The sequence below is a fragment of the Urtica dioica genome, chromosome 11 (genome assembly GCF_054948205.1).
Source record: "Urtica dioica subsp. dioica isolate 48M chromosome 11, U.dioica_male_clone48M_v1_H2, whole genome shotgun sequence".
In the NCBI taxonomy this organism is placed as follows: domain Eukaryota; kingdom Viridiplantae; phylum Streptophyta; class Magnoliopsida; order Rosales; family Urticaceae; genus Urtica; species Urtica dioica.
The window spans coordinates 15,789,043-15,807,341 of record NC_142766.1 but is presented as its reverse complement, the minus strand read 5'-3'; the positions used below and the strand labels follow the sequence as shown (position 1 = coordinate 15,807,341).

General features: G+C 34.5%; 1 protein-coding gene across 1 annotated transcript; it reads right to left on the bottom strand.

Moving 5' to 3' along the window:
* Positions 1 to 6,873: 6,873 nt before the first annotated feature.
* On the bottom strand, positions 6,874 to 14,042 carry LOC149381639 (Tetratricopeptide repeat (TPR)-like superfamily protein). The gene is made up of 19 exons (XM_089630797.1): positions 13,736 to 14,042; positions 13,055 to 13,211; positions 12,853 to 12,971; positions 12,664 to 12,738; positions 12,237 to 12,330; positions 12,043 to 12,161; positions 11,625 to 11,695; positions 10,808 to 10,949; positions 10,516 to 10,691; positions 10,140 to 10,345; positions 9,835 to 9,965; positions 9,671 to 9,747; positions 9,513 to 9,587; positions 9,209 to 9,401; positions 8,827 to 8,946; positions 8,594 to 8,732; positions 8,398 to 8,438; positions 8,030 to 8,281; positions 6,874 to 7,860 (listed from the first exon to the last, which is right to left on the bottom strand). The coding sequence occupies exons 1-19, from the start codon at positions 13,880 to 13,882 to the stop codon at positions 7,177 to 7,179; spliced, it is 3,018 nt and encodes a 1,005-aa protein (XP_089486923.1). The 5' UTR covers positions 13,883 to 14,042; the 3' UTR covers positions 6,874 to 7,176.
* Positions 14,043 to 18,299: the final 4,257 nt, after the last annotated feature.

Below are 18,299 nucleotides of genomic sequence, written 5' to 3'. Positions count from 1 at the left end.
AGTAAAATATCCCTTTTTGAAGACTTTAAACAAAAAAATTTCTACATTTCAACCGTATGAAATCTCGTATATGATACGTTATATACAAGGTCAGATAATTGCCACATTGTTTGCGTGGTGAACCATTTTCAATCCAACCCTTAATCCGAACATTGGGTAACTATAAAACATATTTTTAAGCATTTTTGCAAAACTAGGAACTATATGCTATCAATACTCTGGTAGTGACCTTATCATGATGGGATATACCGACTCTGATTTTCATAAGATAAGGATTATTGGACATCCACTTTACGGTATGTGTTCTTCATGAATGATGGATATGTGGTTTGGAGGGGTATCAAGCAATCCTGCAGTGCTACCTCAACCATGAAAGTGGAATATGTGGCGCCTTGTGATGTTGTAAAGCAAGATGTATGACTTAAAAATTCCTTAAGTAGGAAAAAGTTATCAACGATCCCATGACACTTCATTGTGATAACAATGTGGCTATTGCAAACTTAAAGTAACCGAGAAGCCATAAAAGGTTTCAAATATATAGAGCAAAATATCGTCTCATAAGAGAGATTGTTCATAGAGGAGACGTGGAAGTAAAAAGATCTCAACGGTGGACAACCCAGTGGATCCATTTACAAAGGCTTTCACGAGTAGCGTCTTTGACGGCCATATGGAGGGATTAAGTATTAAGGATCACTCACATCAACTGTGAGTCAAGCTGGAGTTTTTTTGGGTATAGAGCCCACAAGTAGATGTGATTGCTGCATTTACTTAAGTGTAGTACGTCATTTCAATGGAAACTTGATGTAAAGTTGAATTCAAATCATAAATAAAATGAAACATTCAATCTCACTTAGTTTGTGTTATGATTTCATTATTTTTTGTCCTAAAACAACTCATAACATTTGAAGAGTCAAAACAAATTTGCATAAAACCTCTTATAATGGTTGCTTGCTCAAATAATCATCTCAAGTCTTTTAGTATATTTTTTTTAATGCCCTAAAAAGGCTAGTCTTCAAAAGTTGGGTAGTAGGAAAACACAACCGTGAAATTGTTTCGATGAATCCTTGCGTACCTAGCATTGCCCCAATCCATTCCCAACAATTTTTTCCAATGTAGTATCTATAATCATTGTTGGAGGTGTCTTGTTCGACAACAAACAACGCGTAAAAAGCGCTTAAAAAGTTCAGGCTCCTTAGTTTTTTTGTCTTCTAACCTTCCGTTTCATCTACAGTCTCACCACCAAAATAGATATCTCATCACCATCTGTCTCATATACATTTTAATCACCTTCCGTTCCATCATCAAAATCGTAAAGTACAAATTTTTTTTTAATGTAAGTTTATTTACTTGTCAACTTGAATATTATATATTTTTGCTTAGTCTTTTTTTTTTAAATGGGTCCATTAGGTAAATAGCCACATTTATAGTTTGTCATTACTAAATAGCTAACGTTTCATAAATCTTAGGTAAATAGTCGCGTCCATGTATTTATGTGTAAATTGGCATAAATACCCCCTTTTTTATTTCAATGAAAGGATAAACTAGGCATGCCACATCATCATTATGGTTATTTACTTAAGATTTACGAAACGTTGGCTATATAGCAATTTCAAACGTTTTAGTTGGCTAATTACCTAATTTTTTGTTAGGAAAATAACCAATTTAAACGTTTGACATTGCTAAATAGCCAACGTTTGGTAAATCTTAGGTAAATAGCTACTTTCATATATTTACAAACGTAAATCTTAAGTAAATAACAACTTCCATATATTAGGCTAGTTATCATTTATGGCTATTTACCTAAGATTTATCAAACGTTGATTATTTAGCAATGTCAAACGTTTAAGTGAACTATTTTCTTAATGTTCTGTTTTTTAATTGTATAACTAAACATATATAGACGGTGAAAATATATAATCTATAACATTATCAAGTTTTAAAAAATCTGTTACAATATAATTTTTTTTAAAAAGAAATCTATAACATCATAAATTTATTTAATTGTTACGTCAACTATACAGTTAAATGATATTCATCATGTTTCTCACACCACCTAACATAAATTCAAGGATTTATTCTTTAGTACGCTAATTATAATTATGTACACATGTTATACCGGAAACCTCTCATATTTTATTTATTAATTTGTTTCCTCAAATAAATCTCAATTCTCTTAGCATATATTTTTTTTTCTAATTAACGCTAGATTTACTCTACTTAAATGCCAGGTCACTAGTAGTTTTATATATATGCGACATCTCTCGCGATATCTATATTAATTTCTTTTAATGTCTCAATATGAGATCTACAATATATCGTATAGGTTTGTAAAATTTTATGATAGCTAGATTTCGCGATATCTATATTAATTTCTTTTACTCAATTTTTTTTTTCATATATTTTTATTATTTTTACACTACTTTCTTTGTTTTGTTTTGAAGTTTCAATTTTTTATTTTCCAAGCCAAAAAAAACCACGAACATGGTCGAGATTTTCCTCCCTGTGCTTAGCAGGACCGACCCAACACAATCGGAGGTCTTATGCAAAATTTAAGAATTAGGCCTCTTAAAAAAATTACATTTAAAAAAAAATTGGTCAATATTTACATGCCCAACACAAGGCATTTATCGTGTACAAATACAAACCAATCTACTACGTACTTGACAGTTCTTCAAATAAATATAAGAAAATGTTTTTATTACTACTAGTCTGTAATTAAAAAAACAAGAGGAGCACTTGAGCCAAAACATAAAAACAAGAAAGAGAGGGCACACCAATAAATAAACAAATATTATGTAAGTGTGTGTATATATATACTAGGCTTTGTCAATAAAACAAATATGAGCTTTAAAAAAATCTTTAATAAAATGGCAAAAGATCAAAAACATATCATCCCCAAGTTTTTGCCCCAATCTAGTCCCAAACAATTCTTTTTAACGTTTTAATCATGACCATTGATAGCGGTGTCTTGTTCGACAACAACCAGTAAGTTTCAGGCTCCTTAGTTTTCTTCTTCTCACATTCTATCTTATCTACATTCCCATCACCAAAATAGATGTCTCGTCTCATATACATTCTCATCATACAAAAATACTTTTTAATATAAGTTTATTCAATTTTCCTTGAATATGGTATATTTAAGCTTAGTTTTTTTTAATTGTATAATCAAATAATTTTTATAGACCATCAAAATATATAATTTATAACATTATCAAGTTTTCAAAAAAATCTATTCCATGGTAAAGTTAAAAAAAAATCGATAACATTATAAAGTTTAAAAAATGTTAAGGCAGTTATACAATTTAATGATATTGAGCTTATTTCCTACACCCCCAACCCCCCCCCCCCCCCCCCCCCCAATGAAAACTCATGGCTTTGTCTTTGGGTAGGGTAATAATTATGTACAAATGTTATATATGAAACCTCTTCTATTTTACGGATTAATTTTTTTATCAACTCATCATCTCAATCCTTTTAGCAATTTTTTTTACTAATTCAAACTTGCTTTTACCTACTAAATTCAAGGCCATAAGTAATTTTATATAGGTGATATTTCGCGATAACTAAATCTAATTTATTTTCATGTCTCGGTATGATATCTACAATCTATCACTAGGTTTAAAAAAAATTCGCAATATCTAGGGTCTTTTTGTGTGCCAATGTACGAATTCTACAATGTATCATAATATATTATAAAAACTCCAATATTTATATACTAATATATAAGGCATTTCTCTTGTATAAAGTAATATACTACATACTTGATCGTACTTTAGCGATCGTGGCATATCTAGTCTTCCCTTCTTTGCCACAGTTCTCTTGACTCCGTTGGAAAAGCGATAGCGATGACCTTAAACAACGCACATGACAAGTCTCCATCTCGTTACCTGCGTCGCAAGTTATCGTTGATCCAAATTTTGCATCAACAAACATAATAAATTTATATCGAGATGACAAAGAATGAAGACCTAGCGATCGTGGCATTTAGTATCTTCCCCGCTTTGCCACGGTCCTCTTAAATCCACGGGGAAAGCGACAATGACACATGTGACAAGTCTCCACCTCGTCACGTCTATCGCAAGTGTTCGATGATATGAGAAATCGCATTAACAAACATAAAAAAAATTATCCCGAGATGACAAATATTGAAGACCTTGTGCTTCTCGTTTTAGAATTTGAAATGACACATATTTTAGTATTCTTGTGCTAGTTTCACGAATCTTTTTTTTTTTTTTTTTTTTTGCATTAGCAAACTTGGACCTTAACCGAGCAAAGAAATGATTCTCTCTTAATTATTGATTCTTCTTTTAGCTGAAACAGATTTTGTATTAGCGCAACTATATTTTATTCTCCTTTTTTTTTTTCCTTTACAAAATCTCACTTCGCCAAGATATTGTAATTCACAAGTGTAGGCGATATTTTTCTTACCCCTCTGTTTGTTTTTTTGCGATTCCTAAAATATCAGAACACTTTCTTTTGTTGGTTGTGAATAATTGATTTAAGAATTCCTTTTCCCTAGCAGTTTTAAGGTGCTTTTCTTATCAAATCTGATGGATGCAAACTTTTGTCTTTTTTTCTTTGTTTCTTATGAATTACTCCTCTCTTTTCTCCAAATCAATCAAACTTCTTCAAACAAATAGTCCACATCCATCAGATTTTTTTCCCCCATTTGCTATCTTTATGTGTGTTAGTTGTTTTAAAACTCTCGTGCATTTGGTTTTCAAAATTTAGTCAATTTCATATTCAAACTTTCTCTTATTTTTTCTTTTATAATGCTAAAAAAAAAGCTCAATGATAATATTTAGCTATATCGGTCTAAGAATTCAAATTTAAATTATTATTATATATTTTCTACACACAAGATAAATTTATTTTCAAACAAGAATTCAAATTTAAATTGTTATGATATATTCTTGCGTTAACGATATAAAATGAAGAAATAGCCTTATAAATGGGCTATATCATTTTCAATTATAATACATTATAAATATCTGTCATAAATTTTAAATTGGTATATCGATAACAACATTTCAAATATCTATTGAAATCATCGGTATCTGTATCTGATTTGATTGGTAGCAGTATTTGAATCCTTCCCAACAAAGACTATTGGAGTGATTCGTTCATTTTTCACGGACAAGATTAGATTACTCCGCCGTAAATAGAGTCATCAATAAAATCTTCAAACAATCATTGTATAACATAATAAAAGGTAAATTTTATAGCCGTGTTGGACCCGCATTAACGAAATCGATGGTGAGATAGCCCACACGGACGTCGACGTTGAACGGAGCCGTCTCCAAATATAGCAGATAATTTTTCTAGGTCGATGCCTCTCTTTGCATCGACCTACAAGGCGTGCAATTGCTCTAAGCGTAATTTTTGGACGAAAGTTGTAGAGATGAGGTTGAAAAGAGAGAAGGGTGTTCTTTTCCATTTGTTGGTTAGCTTCACCAAGCTTCATGTTGTTAGCCAAGAGAAATAAATGAAAGTTTCAGAAGACTATGAAAAAAACCAACATAAGGAGTTTTCTTTTTCATTAGAGATTCTTTACTTTATTTTGTCAATGGTTGAGAACTAACGTACCAATGATTATTGATGGGATAAATGAGTAGGTAACTGCATTTAATACAATAATAGGTGGATGTTAGATGGTATCAGTTAGTGTTGTCAATTGGGCCGGGTCACCCGTGGGATAACCGGCTCAGCCTTTTTTTTTTACCAGGCAGGGGCAGAATACCAGAGCAAGTATTAGTAGCATAGCAAAAATGTGTTCCTCGTCATTATTATGTTTGCTCGCGGTAATTGTGTTCTCCCCCATCTTCCGCATATCTTGCTCATCCGACATGACATGAATCACCGAACTTACAATCAGGAATAGTAATGCTTTGAAAAACGCTTTTATTATTTATTCAATTTGGAATAGCTATTTTTCTCTGCTATGGAAACCCAACGAAACTGGTTTTGGGCCGATCCACCCTTTTTGGAAAAATGTCGGGCCGAACCGGGATTCACGAAAGGCCTGGCTGGGCCTAGGGTAAAGGCCCTGAAGTCTAACCCGAGCCCTCAGAAAAGCCCAACCCAGGCCCGATCCAAACCATAATTAGGCCCGGTTCGGGTCAAACCATTTTTAATAAAATAATATTATATTTTGTTTTAAATTTTAAGTTTATCATGTACAAAAAAATAGTTTTGACACATAAATTTAATTTTATATTAATGATATTATTGTTTTTTACTAGCATATTTGTTTAGAATAAAATTGTATTTTTTTGAATTTTAAAAAATATTTTTATATAATTTTTTTTCGTGATTATAATTTGAGCTTTTTGAGTCCCAACTTAAGACCTTTTCATTCCCGATCCCGGCCCTTGGCCTCGAGAGTCAAAGGCTTGGTCCTGATTCGAGCCTTAGGTCATACTCCTTCGGCCCGGCCGGGCCCTCCAGTAAAAAAGTTCGGGCCAGGTCCGGATCTCATTTGGGCTTGATGAAAAAAAGCTGGCCCGACTCGGCCCTGCCCTTTTTATACCCTTAAAAAAGAAATGGTCACCATTTTGAATGAATTTAATATACCTCCAGACCATAATTGAAATAAGGGTGATTTCCCCTTTTAAGAGCCATTTTAAATAGTTTTAATGCTTTGAAAATTCTTCCCTAATAAACACAAAGTTCAATTTAAACAATTAATTTTAATAAGAATAGGCCATTGATTGTGCACCAAACAGGCTGAAAAAAAAACACACACACACACACACTTTCCCATCGAATTTCATTGCATACATTTGCCAAACTCCGTATGGCTTGGTTGGGATAATCTGATTAGTTGAAAGGAGTTCCTGAGCGGAAATAATTTTAGCTGAATAGCCAAAAAAATGAAAGATGGATGCATTAAAAACAAAAATTAGTCCGAAAATCAAGGCTTCATGCCTGCATTACAAAATCTCAGTCATGAAATCCAATGAGAAAAAGAATTAAGGATTGCCCTAGATGTGGTTACAAGAGCAAAACAAATGAAATAACCAAAATCCAGCTTTATACCAACCAGCGGTCAACCACGGAGGCCACGACGTACAGCCAGCAGGCAAGCACAGAACAAAACACAAAATCCAAAAAAATACAACAAAATGATTTAAACAAAGAAGAAGAAAGTACCGACTCGGCTGGGATCAACGCACTTCACACTTGAGCTATCCGTCTTTTCAATCCCTGCAACATCTTGAACTTAGACTCACAAATTCGAAGAAACTCAACCAACATTGCAGATTTCCCGATCACGATATTCCTGGCCACATCAACAGAACTCCAGGACTTCAATGATTGGGAGATCCGGTGTCCGTGGTCGGCTTCATTTGCGGATAAGGCTAGCGTCTCGAGAACCTCGAATACTTGCCCCGGGCCATCTTGTTCCTTTTTGTGGAACGTGGAAAGAAAAGAGTCCAACTTCTCGTCCACGGGCTTGTTGAGATGCTCTTTCAACCAATTGGTGAGCTTCTCTAATGTATCGCACAGGGATTGGACCGAGTCACGCGTACGGGATAGAGCTGATGGGTCCGTTGGTCCGGATTTCTTCTTTCTTTTCCCGGATGGGAGAGAGGAACGTACACAGGCTTGAAGCACGAGACCGTGCCAGGCTAATGGTTCAGAGACCAATTGCACCAGAATCGGTAAATTGATCCAAGGGGTTGTGATGGAGAGCTCTGTTGAGCTCATATTCTCCGCGATGGTCTTCTCCACCAAAGAGTTCACGATTTTCCATGTGTCTCTTTCTCCGTCTGCCCGATCAAGTTCACGGGCACTAAAGTCCCAGGAATTCAAAATTATGGCAAAGTTCAACCAATCGATCAAGTCTGAACCAAATACCTACAACATATTCCGATGTAAGCTCTTTATTAAACTGACATACATATAAAGTATGAAACTTGCCAAAACTACATCAAATAGAGACATACCCTTTATTACAAACAAAATAATATTTGAGATTACGTAACAAACTCTGAATGCGATTTAGTGGTTTAAATTTCAATCATACCTCGGAAGACTTTTGGCCACCAAGAATGCCCAAAACACGATCGATCGCATCACTGAGAGTGAATCCCAACATTTTGGCATATCGTTCGAGCAGAGCCTTTAGCTCTGAGGAGATTTTGGGGTCAGAAACTGAACCATTGAACTCGGAATTTTCCTTTAGCGACGTCACACTTTGAATAGACAGATAGATCATCCGAGGAAGAAGGGATCTCCTCTCAACAAGTCTCTGCACGCTTTCTTCGCGTTGATTTATCTAATTTTTGGCCAGCAGAGAGATTGACAAAGAAAAAGTTACTACCACAAATTGACGGAAGGAAAAATCATTAATTAAGTTGACAGATGACCAGAAAATAAGTGAAAATTGCATACCAAGCTTTCTCTAGGGCAAAAGGAAACACCCTCAAATGGGCCTGAAACAAAAATTCAAGTATAAGTTAGGACTTGGGACAGCAAACCACAACATTCCAGTGCAGAAAAGAGCAAAAAAGATTTTTTATAACAATTTTGAATCGCTTCAAGTACATATGATTAACTCTGAAGAATAAAATCCACGATGCCCACTGACCTAAAAGATAATTTCTTTCTGAAGATGGGGTCCACCATGGACGTGTCTGCATATCTTCATTGAAGGTCAATGATTTGGATCCGATCTCATTGGAGAGTTCGAGAAAGTGAACACCACATTTCAGGCTTTCCAGTATTGCCTAAAAGATGTGATATAAAGCAATGTCAATTCATTTTAGCCTGCGTGTAAATAGTGGAGTACAGTGCTGGGAAAGCAAAAAAAAAACACTATACCTCCTCTTCTTCAAGGTTATCAGCATTCTGCTTCAGCTGCAAAATAGGCGCTTCAACTCTCGCAACTAAGTATTGATCAGAGTGTTGAAGTTGTTCCTTGAACTGGACAAACTCAATCACCTGTAGTATACAGTCATATTACGTATTAATACATTTCCATTAGGCAGTTCTAATAGATAGTGGCCAGAGAAACGTTTTGATCTAGGCATATATAGACTTTGGACACCAAGACACATACATCAAGATTATTTTTTTATCCAGAAGAAAATATCAGTGATATTCACACAAAGAAGTTATGAATCAAAATGCTCTTTTACATTTATTTTCATGAATAAAATCGTGCTTTTATAAACAACATTAGAGAAAATAACTAATTTCTTGCCTTTGAGTAGTTTCTATGACGATAAGCAAGAAACGTCAGATCTGCAGATTCCCTCATATGGTCATCCATAAACTTAAGGTAATCCTGTAGCAGATTATTAAGATCTGCCCAAAGGGGTGAAACCAAAATCTGGGGTAAGATGTGGTGAGAAACAGTTTCCATCATAATGTTTTTGACGTCCAGTGATTTATACCTGACAGAATACAGAGCTCTCTTATCTCTTAATTCTTGTCTATGCACATTGTACAGAGATTGCATAATATCTACATAGAAAATATAAAAAACCAGAATTGAAAAAACTTACCTTTCGTGTGCTAACGAAAGGGCACCCCAGTGAGAATACAAATGCAGCAATAAGATCTTGCACTGCCATACATGTCTAAAATTTCCAACAAATGGTCATGCATGGGTAAAAATAAATTGTATCATAACAATCAAACGTGAAACAGTGAATGCTCTCACCTTCCTACAGTCAAACCAAACTCCAAGACCATGATTGCCTCGATTAAATAGCCAACTTGCCCAGTCCGCCAGAATAACTACAAAAAGAAGTAAGGTTCAAAATTGGAAGCATATAAACCATTGACATTCATAACTTTCTTCACAACATATTTGAAGGTACATACTTGAATCAATAAATTGCACAGCATTGCTAACAGCTCTTCACCGTGCATGTTCTCTTGAGGATCCAAATCTTTCGAAAGTGGAAGATAATTTCCAAATATCGTTGCCATTTGTACAGCCCAAACCTTTAGTTCTGCAGAGAAATAAAAGAGGTAAATTGATGATAGAGCTTTACCCATAAAACACTTTACAAAGAATGAGATACCAAATAGTATGTATGGCACAGAACCTCTAAGATAAGAATGTTATAAACTGGAGATATAATCATAATAATACAATGAATCTTGATCAGCCTTCTCGAGCTCACCATCGACAGGTAGTGCAAAATCTTTAGCAATCAACATCTGAATCTTATACACTGTAATTAACTGCCCAAGCTGTTTTGTTGGCACAACTGCAGAGAGGCCATCGTAGCTTTTCCTTATCTTGCTGAGAACTTCTTTTCTCTTCTCATAGCTTAGCATATCAAAATACACTTCCACATCTGACGATGAGCAGGCTAAGTAGCCAAATCTGAGTTTGCACAATCAAATACCACATGTCAGAGTAGCAATTATACTTCAATCTTAATTCTTAACTAAAAACACCCGATGTGATGTATTAACATGAAGTATGTTAGTATCACAAGAAATTGAAGTTTACTCCGCATTTCAGAGAGCAAGGGTCTGAAACTTCTATGGTACCTCACAATGTATTGCACCAGAAACTCTGATAGCTTATCACTGTCCCCCTTTCCCTGTAAGTGCTTTTTTCGTTCAATTTCAAGAGTTGCCAAGTAAGGACCCCTTATAATATCCTTATCGGTATCTTCCCGTAACTTTTCTACAAAGGCTTCTGCGTTCGATATCCGAGAATCAAACTGCACAACAATTTGCAAAACTGAGACCCTACAAACCATTCCAAAGATCTCTACACGAGGGAAAGACTGAGAGCAAGAAAACATAACCTATCAGAACCTCTACATGAGATACTTACCACTTCGTCAGCCAAGTGTGGGATCTTCTGATCAACATATTTCAGTTTGTTAATTGAATTATCTGTACCCTGACTGCACCAGTATCTATCATCTTCCAGTAAACAGCCTAGATAATGTTGGAAAGACTCCCAGTCATCAGGACTGCAAAATCAAATGAAACATAATTACGGATGAAAATACTGACGGGCACAAAACTAATGCACATATAGGAAATTTTTAAATATGGTATAGAGAACATAAAGAACTTTTAAACAAGGCCATTGCATTCAATCAAACTTCAGATTTAGGGCCAATATTTTCTATTCAACGTTGCTCTTTTAATGATGTGGTGTGATGTACACTTGCAGTGACACTAAAATCAGAACGCCAGGAAAAATCATTGAGGGGGACATAAGACTTAGAAATATTGATAACCAAGCTAAGTAGAGGGACCATCCTAAATTTTATTTCTTTCTTGTTTTCGTAATAAGACCTAGTAAACTTGCATTTCCAAGAGCGCACATCTGACATATGAAAATAAACTTAAACTGAAGGGATAATCAAAAGCTTAGAGGTTCCATTGAATTTATTTCAAAACTCCAGCTAAAAGTATAATAATTTAAAAGTTGAAAACTCTTCCTCTCCCAATCCTGACTATAACTATCAACCCCTTATGATTGTGCGATAAAAAATAATAAATAAAAAAAGTGCAGTAAACTTTTATCATAACAAATTAACAATAAAATGGGAATGCAATGTCACAAGCACATTAATGTCCTAACAAGCCCAATGGGCCAAAAAGTGCCAATGTTGTTTAGAAAGCTTCCAGGAATGTACCTTAATTCCAAGGTTTTCTGATATATATTGGCAGCAGCACTATAATCACCTGCCCGAGCAAGAAGCCTCCCCTGTCAACTTGAAGTTGAAGTTCCCAAGTTGATAAGGATAGCAAAAAAAATATGTAATAAGACAAATATATATATATATATATATATATAGAGAGAGAGAGAGAGAGAGAACCAGGTCCACGGATACTTTGCTAAATTTTCTCAACAAAAAGAAATTTAAAAAACCAATAAAATTTAACCAATTAATGTATGAGGATTCTAAAAGGAGTGTTTTCAACAAATCAAGTTAATCTGGTGAACCAAATAGGCAAGATAAACACCATTGATGGTCTATACAAGCCAAACAATAAAAGCTACCTGAAAGTACAGAAGGTCAGTATTTTAAATTGTCAATCTTTCTAACGTACCTGTAATCGGAGTTTGTCAACTTCAATCGCTAACAGTGATCCTAAATCCCCAGAAAGAATGTCTAAAGCATCCCCATACTTGGCTTGTTGCTCCAATATTGATATATAGACCATTAGAGCTGCAGCAGGTATAATGTTCAGTAATGAATAATAAATAAACTAAATTATATCAGAGAAGATTTAAGGCAATGTACCTTCCACCTCATGCAAACTATGGCTTGCCACGTGCTTCTTAAGCAAACCTTCAGCCAACTGTAGAAGCTTTTCTCCCCCATTTCCGCAGAACACCTAACAAAATTTAAATTATAAGCAATTTAAGGGCATGTTCTCAATGAGTTTGATTTGGATATCAAAACATATTGAATTATATCACCACCAGCCTCTATGAAAAATTACATATAACACTGATAAGAAATATAGCACAAATTTGAACCCCAAGAGATTGGTCTAGTAGTAAGGGCAATTCTTGGGACCTCATCCCGAGTCGACTCCCTATGGACGCAACAACTGGGGCCACTGAGGTAGTCCCCAGTCGATAATGCCAAAATCTCATGGATTTAAATCGGGTCTAACCTGGACACCACGATTATAAAAATATATATAGCACAAATTTGGACGTACCTGTAACTGGACGCTACAAACTGCCCAGAGCAAAGTTCTTTCTTCAACAGAAAGTTTGTACATCTTGATGGCTGTCTGCAAAAAGACATTTTATTTTTAAGCAAATTAGCAATAACACATTCAGAAACTAGTATAGAAAACAAGTGTAAATACATTAATCCATGTTAACGAATTTTGTAAATACTGTACCTGTTGTTGCTTCACAAATGAGTATTCGCGAACATAACAGTTAAAAAGACCCATCATTAATTCCATGTTGTTAGGAAATTTTCCGCATGCATACTCATAACAGTTAGTAGCCAAGTCCACTGTTGCATGATATTTAATACACAGCATCAGAAAAGCACACAACATTACTGAAAATAATTTAAAGTAGTGAAATTATACTCACAGTGATCAAGTCGCTGAAAAACTATTTGGAGTGTGCTAAGAGTGAGGTCATCCATTAAGACGGCGTCGTTGGTATGCAAACGTTCTTTTGCATTCAAGCAAACAGCTAATGCTTCCTCAGGTTTCCCCATTCTTTCCAAGATCAGCGCTTTAAGTGCCTGCAAAATCCCGTGAGTCAATAATGTCAAACAAGACCAAAACTACATACATAAATTCAAGCAAAATATAAATACATATTATCCTCTGATACAATCACAAACATAGATTCCAAGGCCTGGTTCGGATAAACTCACTAAGTCCCTGCATTTTCAGCTTTACATTGTCATTTCGTGCCAAGGAACACATAAAGAACAAAACCACACATTCCCACTCCAATTAATAAACAAAAAGTTGAGCTAGAAACAGCCTAGATTAATTTAAAAAAAAAAAATGATTCTTGATAGTTGATTCTAAACATAAACGTCAAGTCTTTCCAAATTACAATCAATAATCACATTTTAATTGAACAATTTTCCCTAATTTCCTAACATCAACGTCTCGACAAGTCGATTCTTCTGTATATTCAGACGCAAGCAACAAAACCCGCATTTCTATTGGTATTGCTCCGAGTGAAAAGGAAAAAGATGGTGTACAACGAGAGAGACACTTTTATAATCAGAATCATCGAGAAAGAGAATCGAACCAGAGCGTAAGGAGAGTTAGGGCTCTTGGCGAGAACAGCCGTGACGAGCTTGAGAGCGTTCTTAAACTGCCGGGAATCAACGGCGTCCCAGATTGGCCGGACTCGCCTCTCCGGCAACCCGCCGGCTAAGCCGAATTTCGACGCCATGTGAGAGAGAAGGGACTAGGGTTTCAGTAGCCGATAGATGTGACTGTTGGGCCAATATTGCGCTTGCTTCGCTCTTCAATTTTTTTTTTTTTTTTTTTTCCTTCTTTCTTTATGTGAGAGAAATGAGTCAACTGAGAATAAGCTTACGTCACCCCTTGCTCAGCTTTTTACTGCCACTATTTACCCGGCGCTAATGATATCTCATAGCCGGGCTAGCCCGGAACCGGAACTGGGCCTGGGCAATAAGCCCCAGGCCCGAGCCCATGCCTGTGATCCTCACCCCATCGCATTATTTTTTCTTACCACACCTTTTAACTTGAAAAATCAAACTCAATATTACTCACATTTGAAAACCAAGCTCCATGTTGAACATTTTAAGAAAACCAAACTTTTAGATACGTAAAACGTCCAAAATGCCATTTTAAAATATTTTGAAATCACTAGAAAAATGATGACAAAAACTTCGAAATCACTACAAAATTGAAGGCGAAACTTTCGAAACAATTAGAAAGATATAGTAGACAATGATACAAATAAAAATTGTATTTAATAAGAATTATGATCATATGATTTAAAAATTTAAGTTAAAACCCTACCTTTTATTACTCAAACCATATCGGCTTTCAAACTTAGAGCCTAAAATCATATGATTGCCGTTTTACACAATCAAAATACAAAATATAAAAATAAAAAATAAATCTCCACACTTAGTAATAAATAAGTTGAACGGGGAGACCATTTGATCTTCGCTTCACATAGTGTTCATCATCAATAAACAATTTGTTTCGAACTTGATTGAGCTCAAACTTTTTTTTATGAATCCAAAGCTTATCAAAATCCCATGGATTTAATTAGCAATCAGACAATTCGCAACCCCAATAACAGCCTTAAAGTAAATACCCACCATCCCACATCTTTCATCTCTCGCCACCATTCCCACGTCTTCAAAAACAGCTGCATCAAAATTAACCTTCACTTCATGCACAGTAGGTCACCGCCCTTTTTGATTTCCGTTATCGTATGTCTGACTCACTGATAAACAATTGCCTCGTGTCATGTAGCTTGTACCATTGAATGACTTGGTTACTCTCGAAATTCATTATCTCCACCGACCACCCTTTTACACTACATCTCGATCATTTCTCCCTTTCCACAATGCCTATCACACCATTTATGCCCTTCCTGCTTCCTTGTCGCCAAAAGAAAAAATATCATTTGCCCAACACCTAAATTGTTGTCTTCACTCCCTTAAACTCTCGTCCTACCTACTGCCAACACTTTTGGGCAAACTAGCACCCCACCGGGATGTGAATGGTCATCTCCAACTCTTTACAATAGACTAGGCACACCAGTTCGATGTCTACATGTTTATCCCTTAATGTCATCTTTTTGGGAAGCAACCTGACTTGGCACTCCATACCGAGTTCATAAACATTGGAGGAATCTTGCAAAACCACAACCCCATCAAATAAATTGACGACCCCTCCCTAATCCTATCGTGTGTCACTCGGGGGAATTTATACACGCTTTTCACTATGATCATCCACAATTTTTTTTACCCTAGTACCAACTAACTCGGCTGCCATAATATAAACCTTATTATCTCTAAGCAAAAAGAAGTCAATAATCATCTTTAAGTCCCACTATGCTTCACCTTGTTTGAGTATGTTATGAAGCAACGCTTGATTTTGATTTGATTACATGAATGGGCCAAACTCGTATGGAAGCCACGCTTCGCCTACAATTGAAATGTTTTCTCCCGTCAGTATGCTTTGTCTACCTCCTCGCGGGATCAACTTATAAGCTTCCCACACACTTCTCTAGATGTAATTAGGATTCGGACCCAAATCCGCTTCTAAACATGAACAACACAAAAAATATTGGTTGAACACCCAACGTGATAATAAACTCTCATCAGTCATTAGTCTCCGCCTTTGTTTCGTAGCTACGCTAATTTGAAATCCCGCATATCTCAAAAAGTAAAAAAAAAATGACTCATGGTAAATGTAAATAAAAAATATTAAACGTTAGAATGCAATATTAAAAAAATTAAAGATCACTTATATCAATAAAAGCTTATTTATATTTGCTAGCAAAAAAAAGAAAATATTGATAATAGTTGGTACTTTGCAAAGTAATACTCATAGAAAAACTTATCATATGACTATAAAAATGTAAGAAATGATTGGTATTATCAAAAGATAAGTTTTTTGTATATATATATATATATATATATATATATATATATATATATATAAATAATTAAAATATACTTTTTTAAAACATAAAAGAAAGACGCTCATTAAATAATGGTTAGTAAATCACTAATATACAAAAAAGATTTTTAAGAATCCAACAAACATCATGATCGAATTTAAAAGAGACCGAATGAGTGTCTGCATTGCCCGTATCATTTAAGCGATAAATAGGGACACATTTTTCACAGTCTAGCTAAAGCATCAACATACGAATGTAAACATTTTTTTTAGGTTGTCGGTCGAAATTTTGTTGTTGTTAACCATTTGGACTATAAGCAGACAATAAAAATCCATAGCAACCAAGTAAATATTGAGTCTTCGCGAAGAAGAGCCCCGCTTTGAGGGCGAAGGAATCTGCCATTAAATGGTCTAAGGACACCGTCGAGTAAGAGCAAAAAAAACCAATTACCCACATATGAATTCGAATAATCGCGTCAAGACCCGATCTCCGTTTGGCATTCAAGATACCTGCATTGATTTTAAGATTGGACTAATTAGGCGGAGGAGCGGACCATCTCGGAGCACGATATCGCCTTTGTCACTGACCTTTGGAGTTAGTGTATGCTCTTTGAAGCTCGAAAATGCACTACTCACAACTTTATGAATGTCAATAGTTGAGGTGTTCACTTCTCCATGAAGAAGTGCATTACGAGCTTGCCAAACAAGAAAGGAACATGAACTCAACAATCTAATTGTCATAAAAGAGATGAAAACATAGCCACAATCGAGTCCAACAATTTATGGTAAATATTGAGCGGGATCAATTTAAAAAATTTGTGTTAACCACCAACGAAAAGTTCTCAAGGTTTTTTTTTTTTTTTTGTGCTCATTTCATGTTTCTAATATATAAAGGTTGCAACTTTGAGAATTATGTCTATTCCTTTGGGATAGTGACTAGAAAAAACGATCCCCTCAAATACTCAATATATTTCATCCTTTGTTTGTACAATAGTATAGTTTAACATTTAGTGTAATAGTAAAGCCGACTGTATAATTAAGGCTACTTAAAAAAAAACTGAAATTATGTTTTATAAATACATTTTCGTAAGTGAAATAGCTATAAATAATAAATAGATTATAACGTGAGTTTGTGTCATTTAAAAAAAAAACTTATCATCTCTCTAATTTTCTACATAATAACAACATTAAACTCCCGTTGTGAAAATAGTCTCCAATAATCTTTTTTAATCTTTTTTAATATTAGTCACTGAATTTTTTATTTTTCATAAATAACTGTTTTAATTTTTAAAGTATCTATTTTACTCTTAATAACTGTAAACCAGATTACAATAACTGCTAACCAGATTTCAATAAATGTTAATTAGATTTCAATAAATGTTAACATATTTCAATATACCAAATACCAATATTTTGAATCAGAGTTCAATAACTATTAACCGGATTTCAAAAACTATTAACCAGATTTCAATAGCCGTTGATCAACCAAATTTCAATAGCTGTTGACCAAATTTGGATTACAAGGATAATTATGTAATTTTCCCTAGATCGACCAAATAAATACACCATTTAAAAAAAAATATACTATTGCTAACTATGACATCCAACTAATTAGATTTATTTCTTTTTCTTTATTTGTTTCTTTAAAAATGGTAACCATATAAGTTGATGTATTAAACCATAAATATAAGATTAGTTACACTATAATCATGCAAATTATTAAAGGACAATTAGATCAGCAGCCCAATAATTTACGTTTTTTTTTTAAATAATAGTTAAACCTCAAGTATAATTTTATTAAAAAATTAGCTCAGCAGGTCAAAGTTAGTTAAATTAATTATTCAATTGATTGAATAATTAATTTCATTAATTTCGACATATGGTGAATTATTTCCATAAAAATATGAAACTTAAGATAAAACCTTAAAAAGAGATAAAAAAAAATTAATTAATTGCAACAAATACTTAGAATTATTAAACGTCTGTCAACATTATTATTTTAAATATAATGTGAAATGCTCTCGCACATTTTTTTCAGTTATTATTATTTTTTTGTTGTAGATTTTCAGTTTTGATCCAAAAATTTGTAAAATACTTCACTTCGTATTTTCCTAAAGCAGACTCCCTAAACTAAAGAGATCCAGCCAATCAGCGGTCCGGAAACACGTCACACGTCATAAAAACCCCCCAAAACTCAAAAA

Coding starts and splice junctions, on each gene's coding strand:
- LOC149381639 (XM_089630797.1), bottom strand. CDS start 13,882: ATGGCGTCGAAATTCGGCTTAGCCGGCGGGTTGCCGGAGAGGCGAGTC. Junction 11,696..12,042: donor TTGACAAACTCCGATTACAG/GTACGTTAGAAA, acceptor TCAAGTTGACAG/GGGAGGCTTCTTGCTCGGGC. Junction 10,346..10,515: donor CTGGTGCAATACATTGTGAG/GTACCATAGAAG, acceptor GTGCAAACTCAG/ATTTGGCTACTTAGCCTGCT.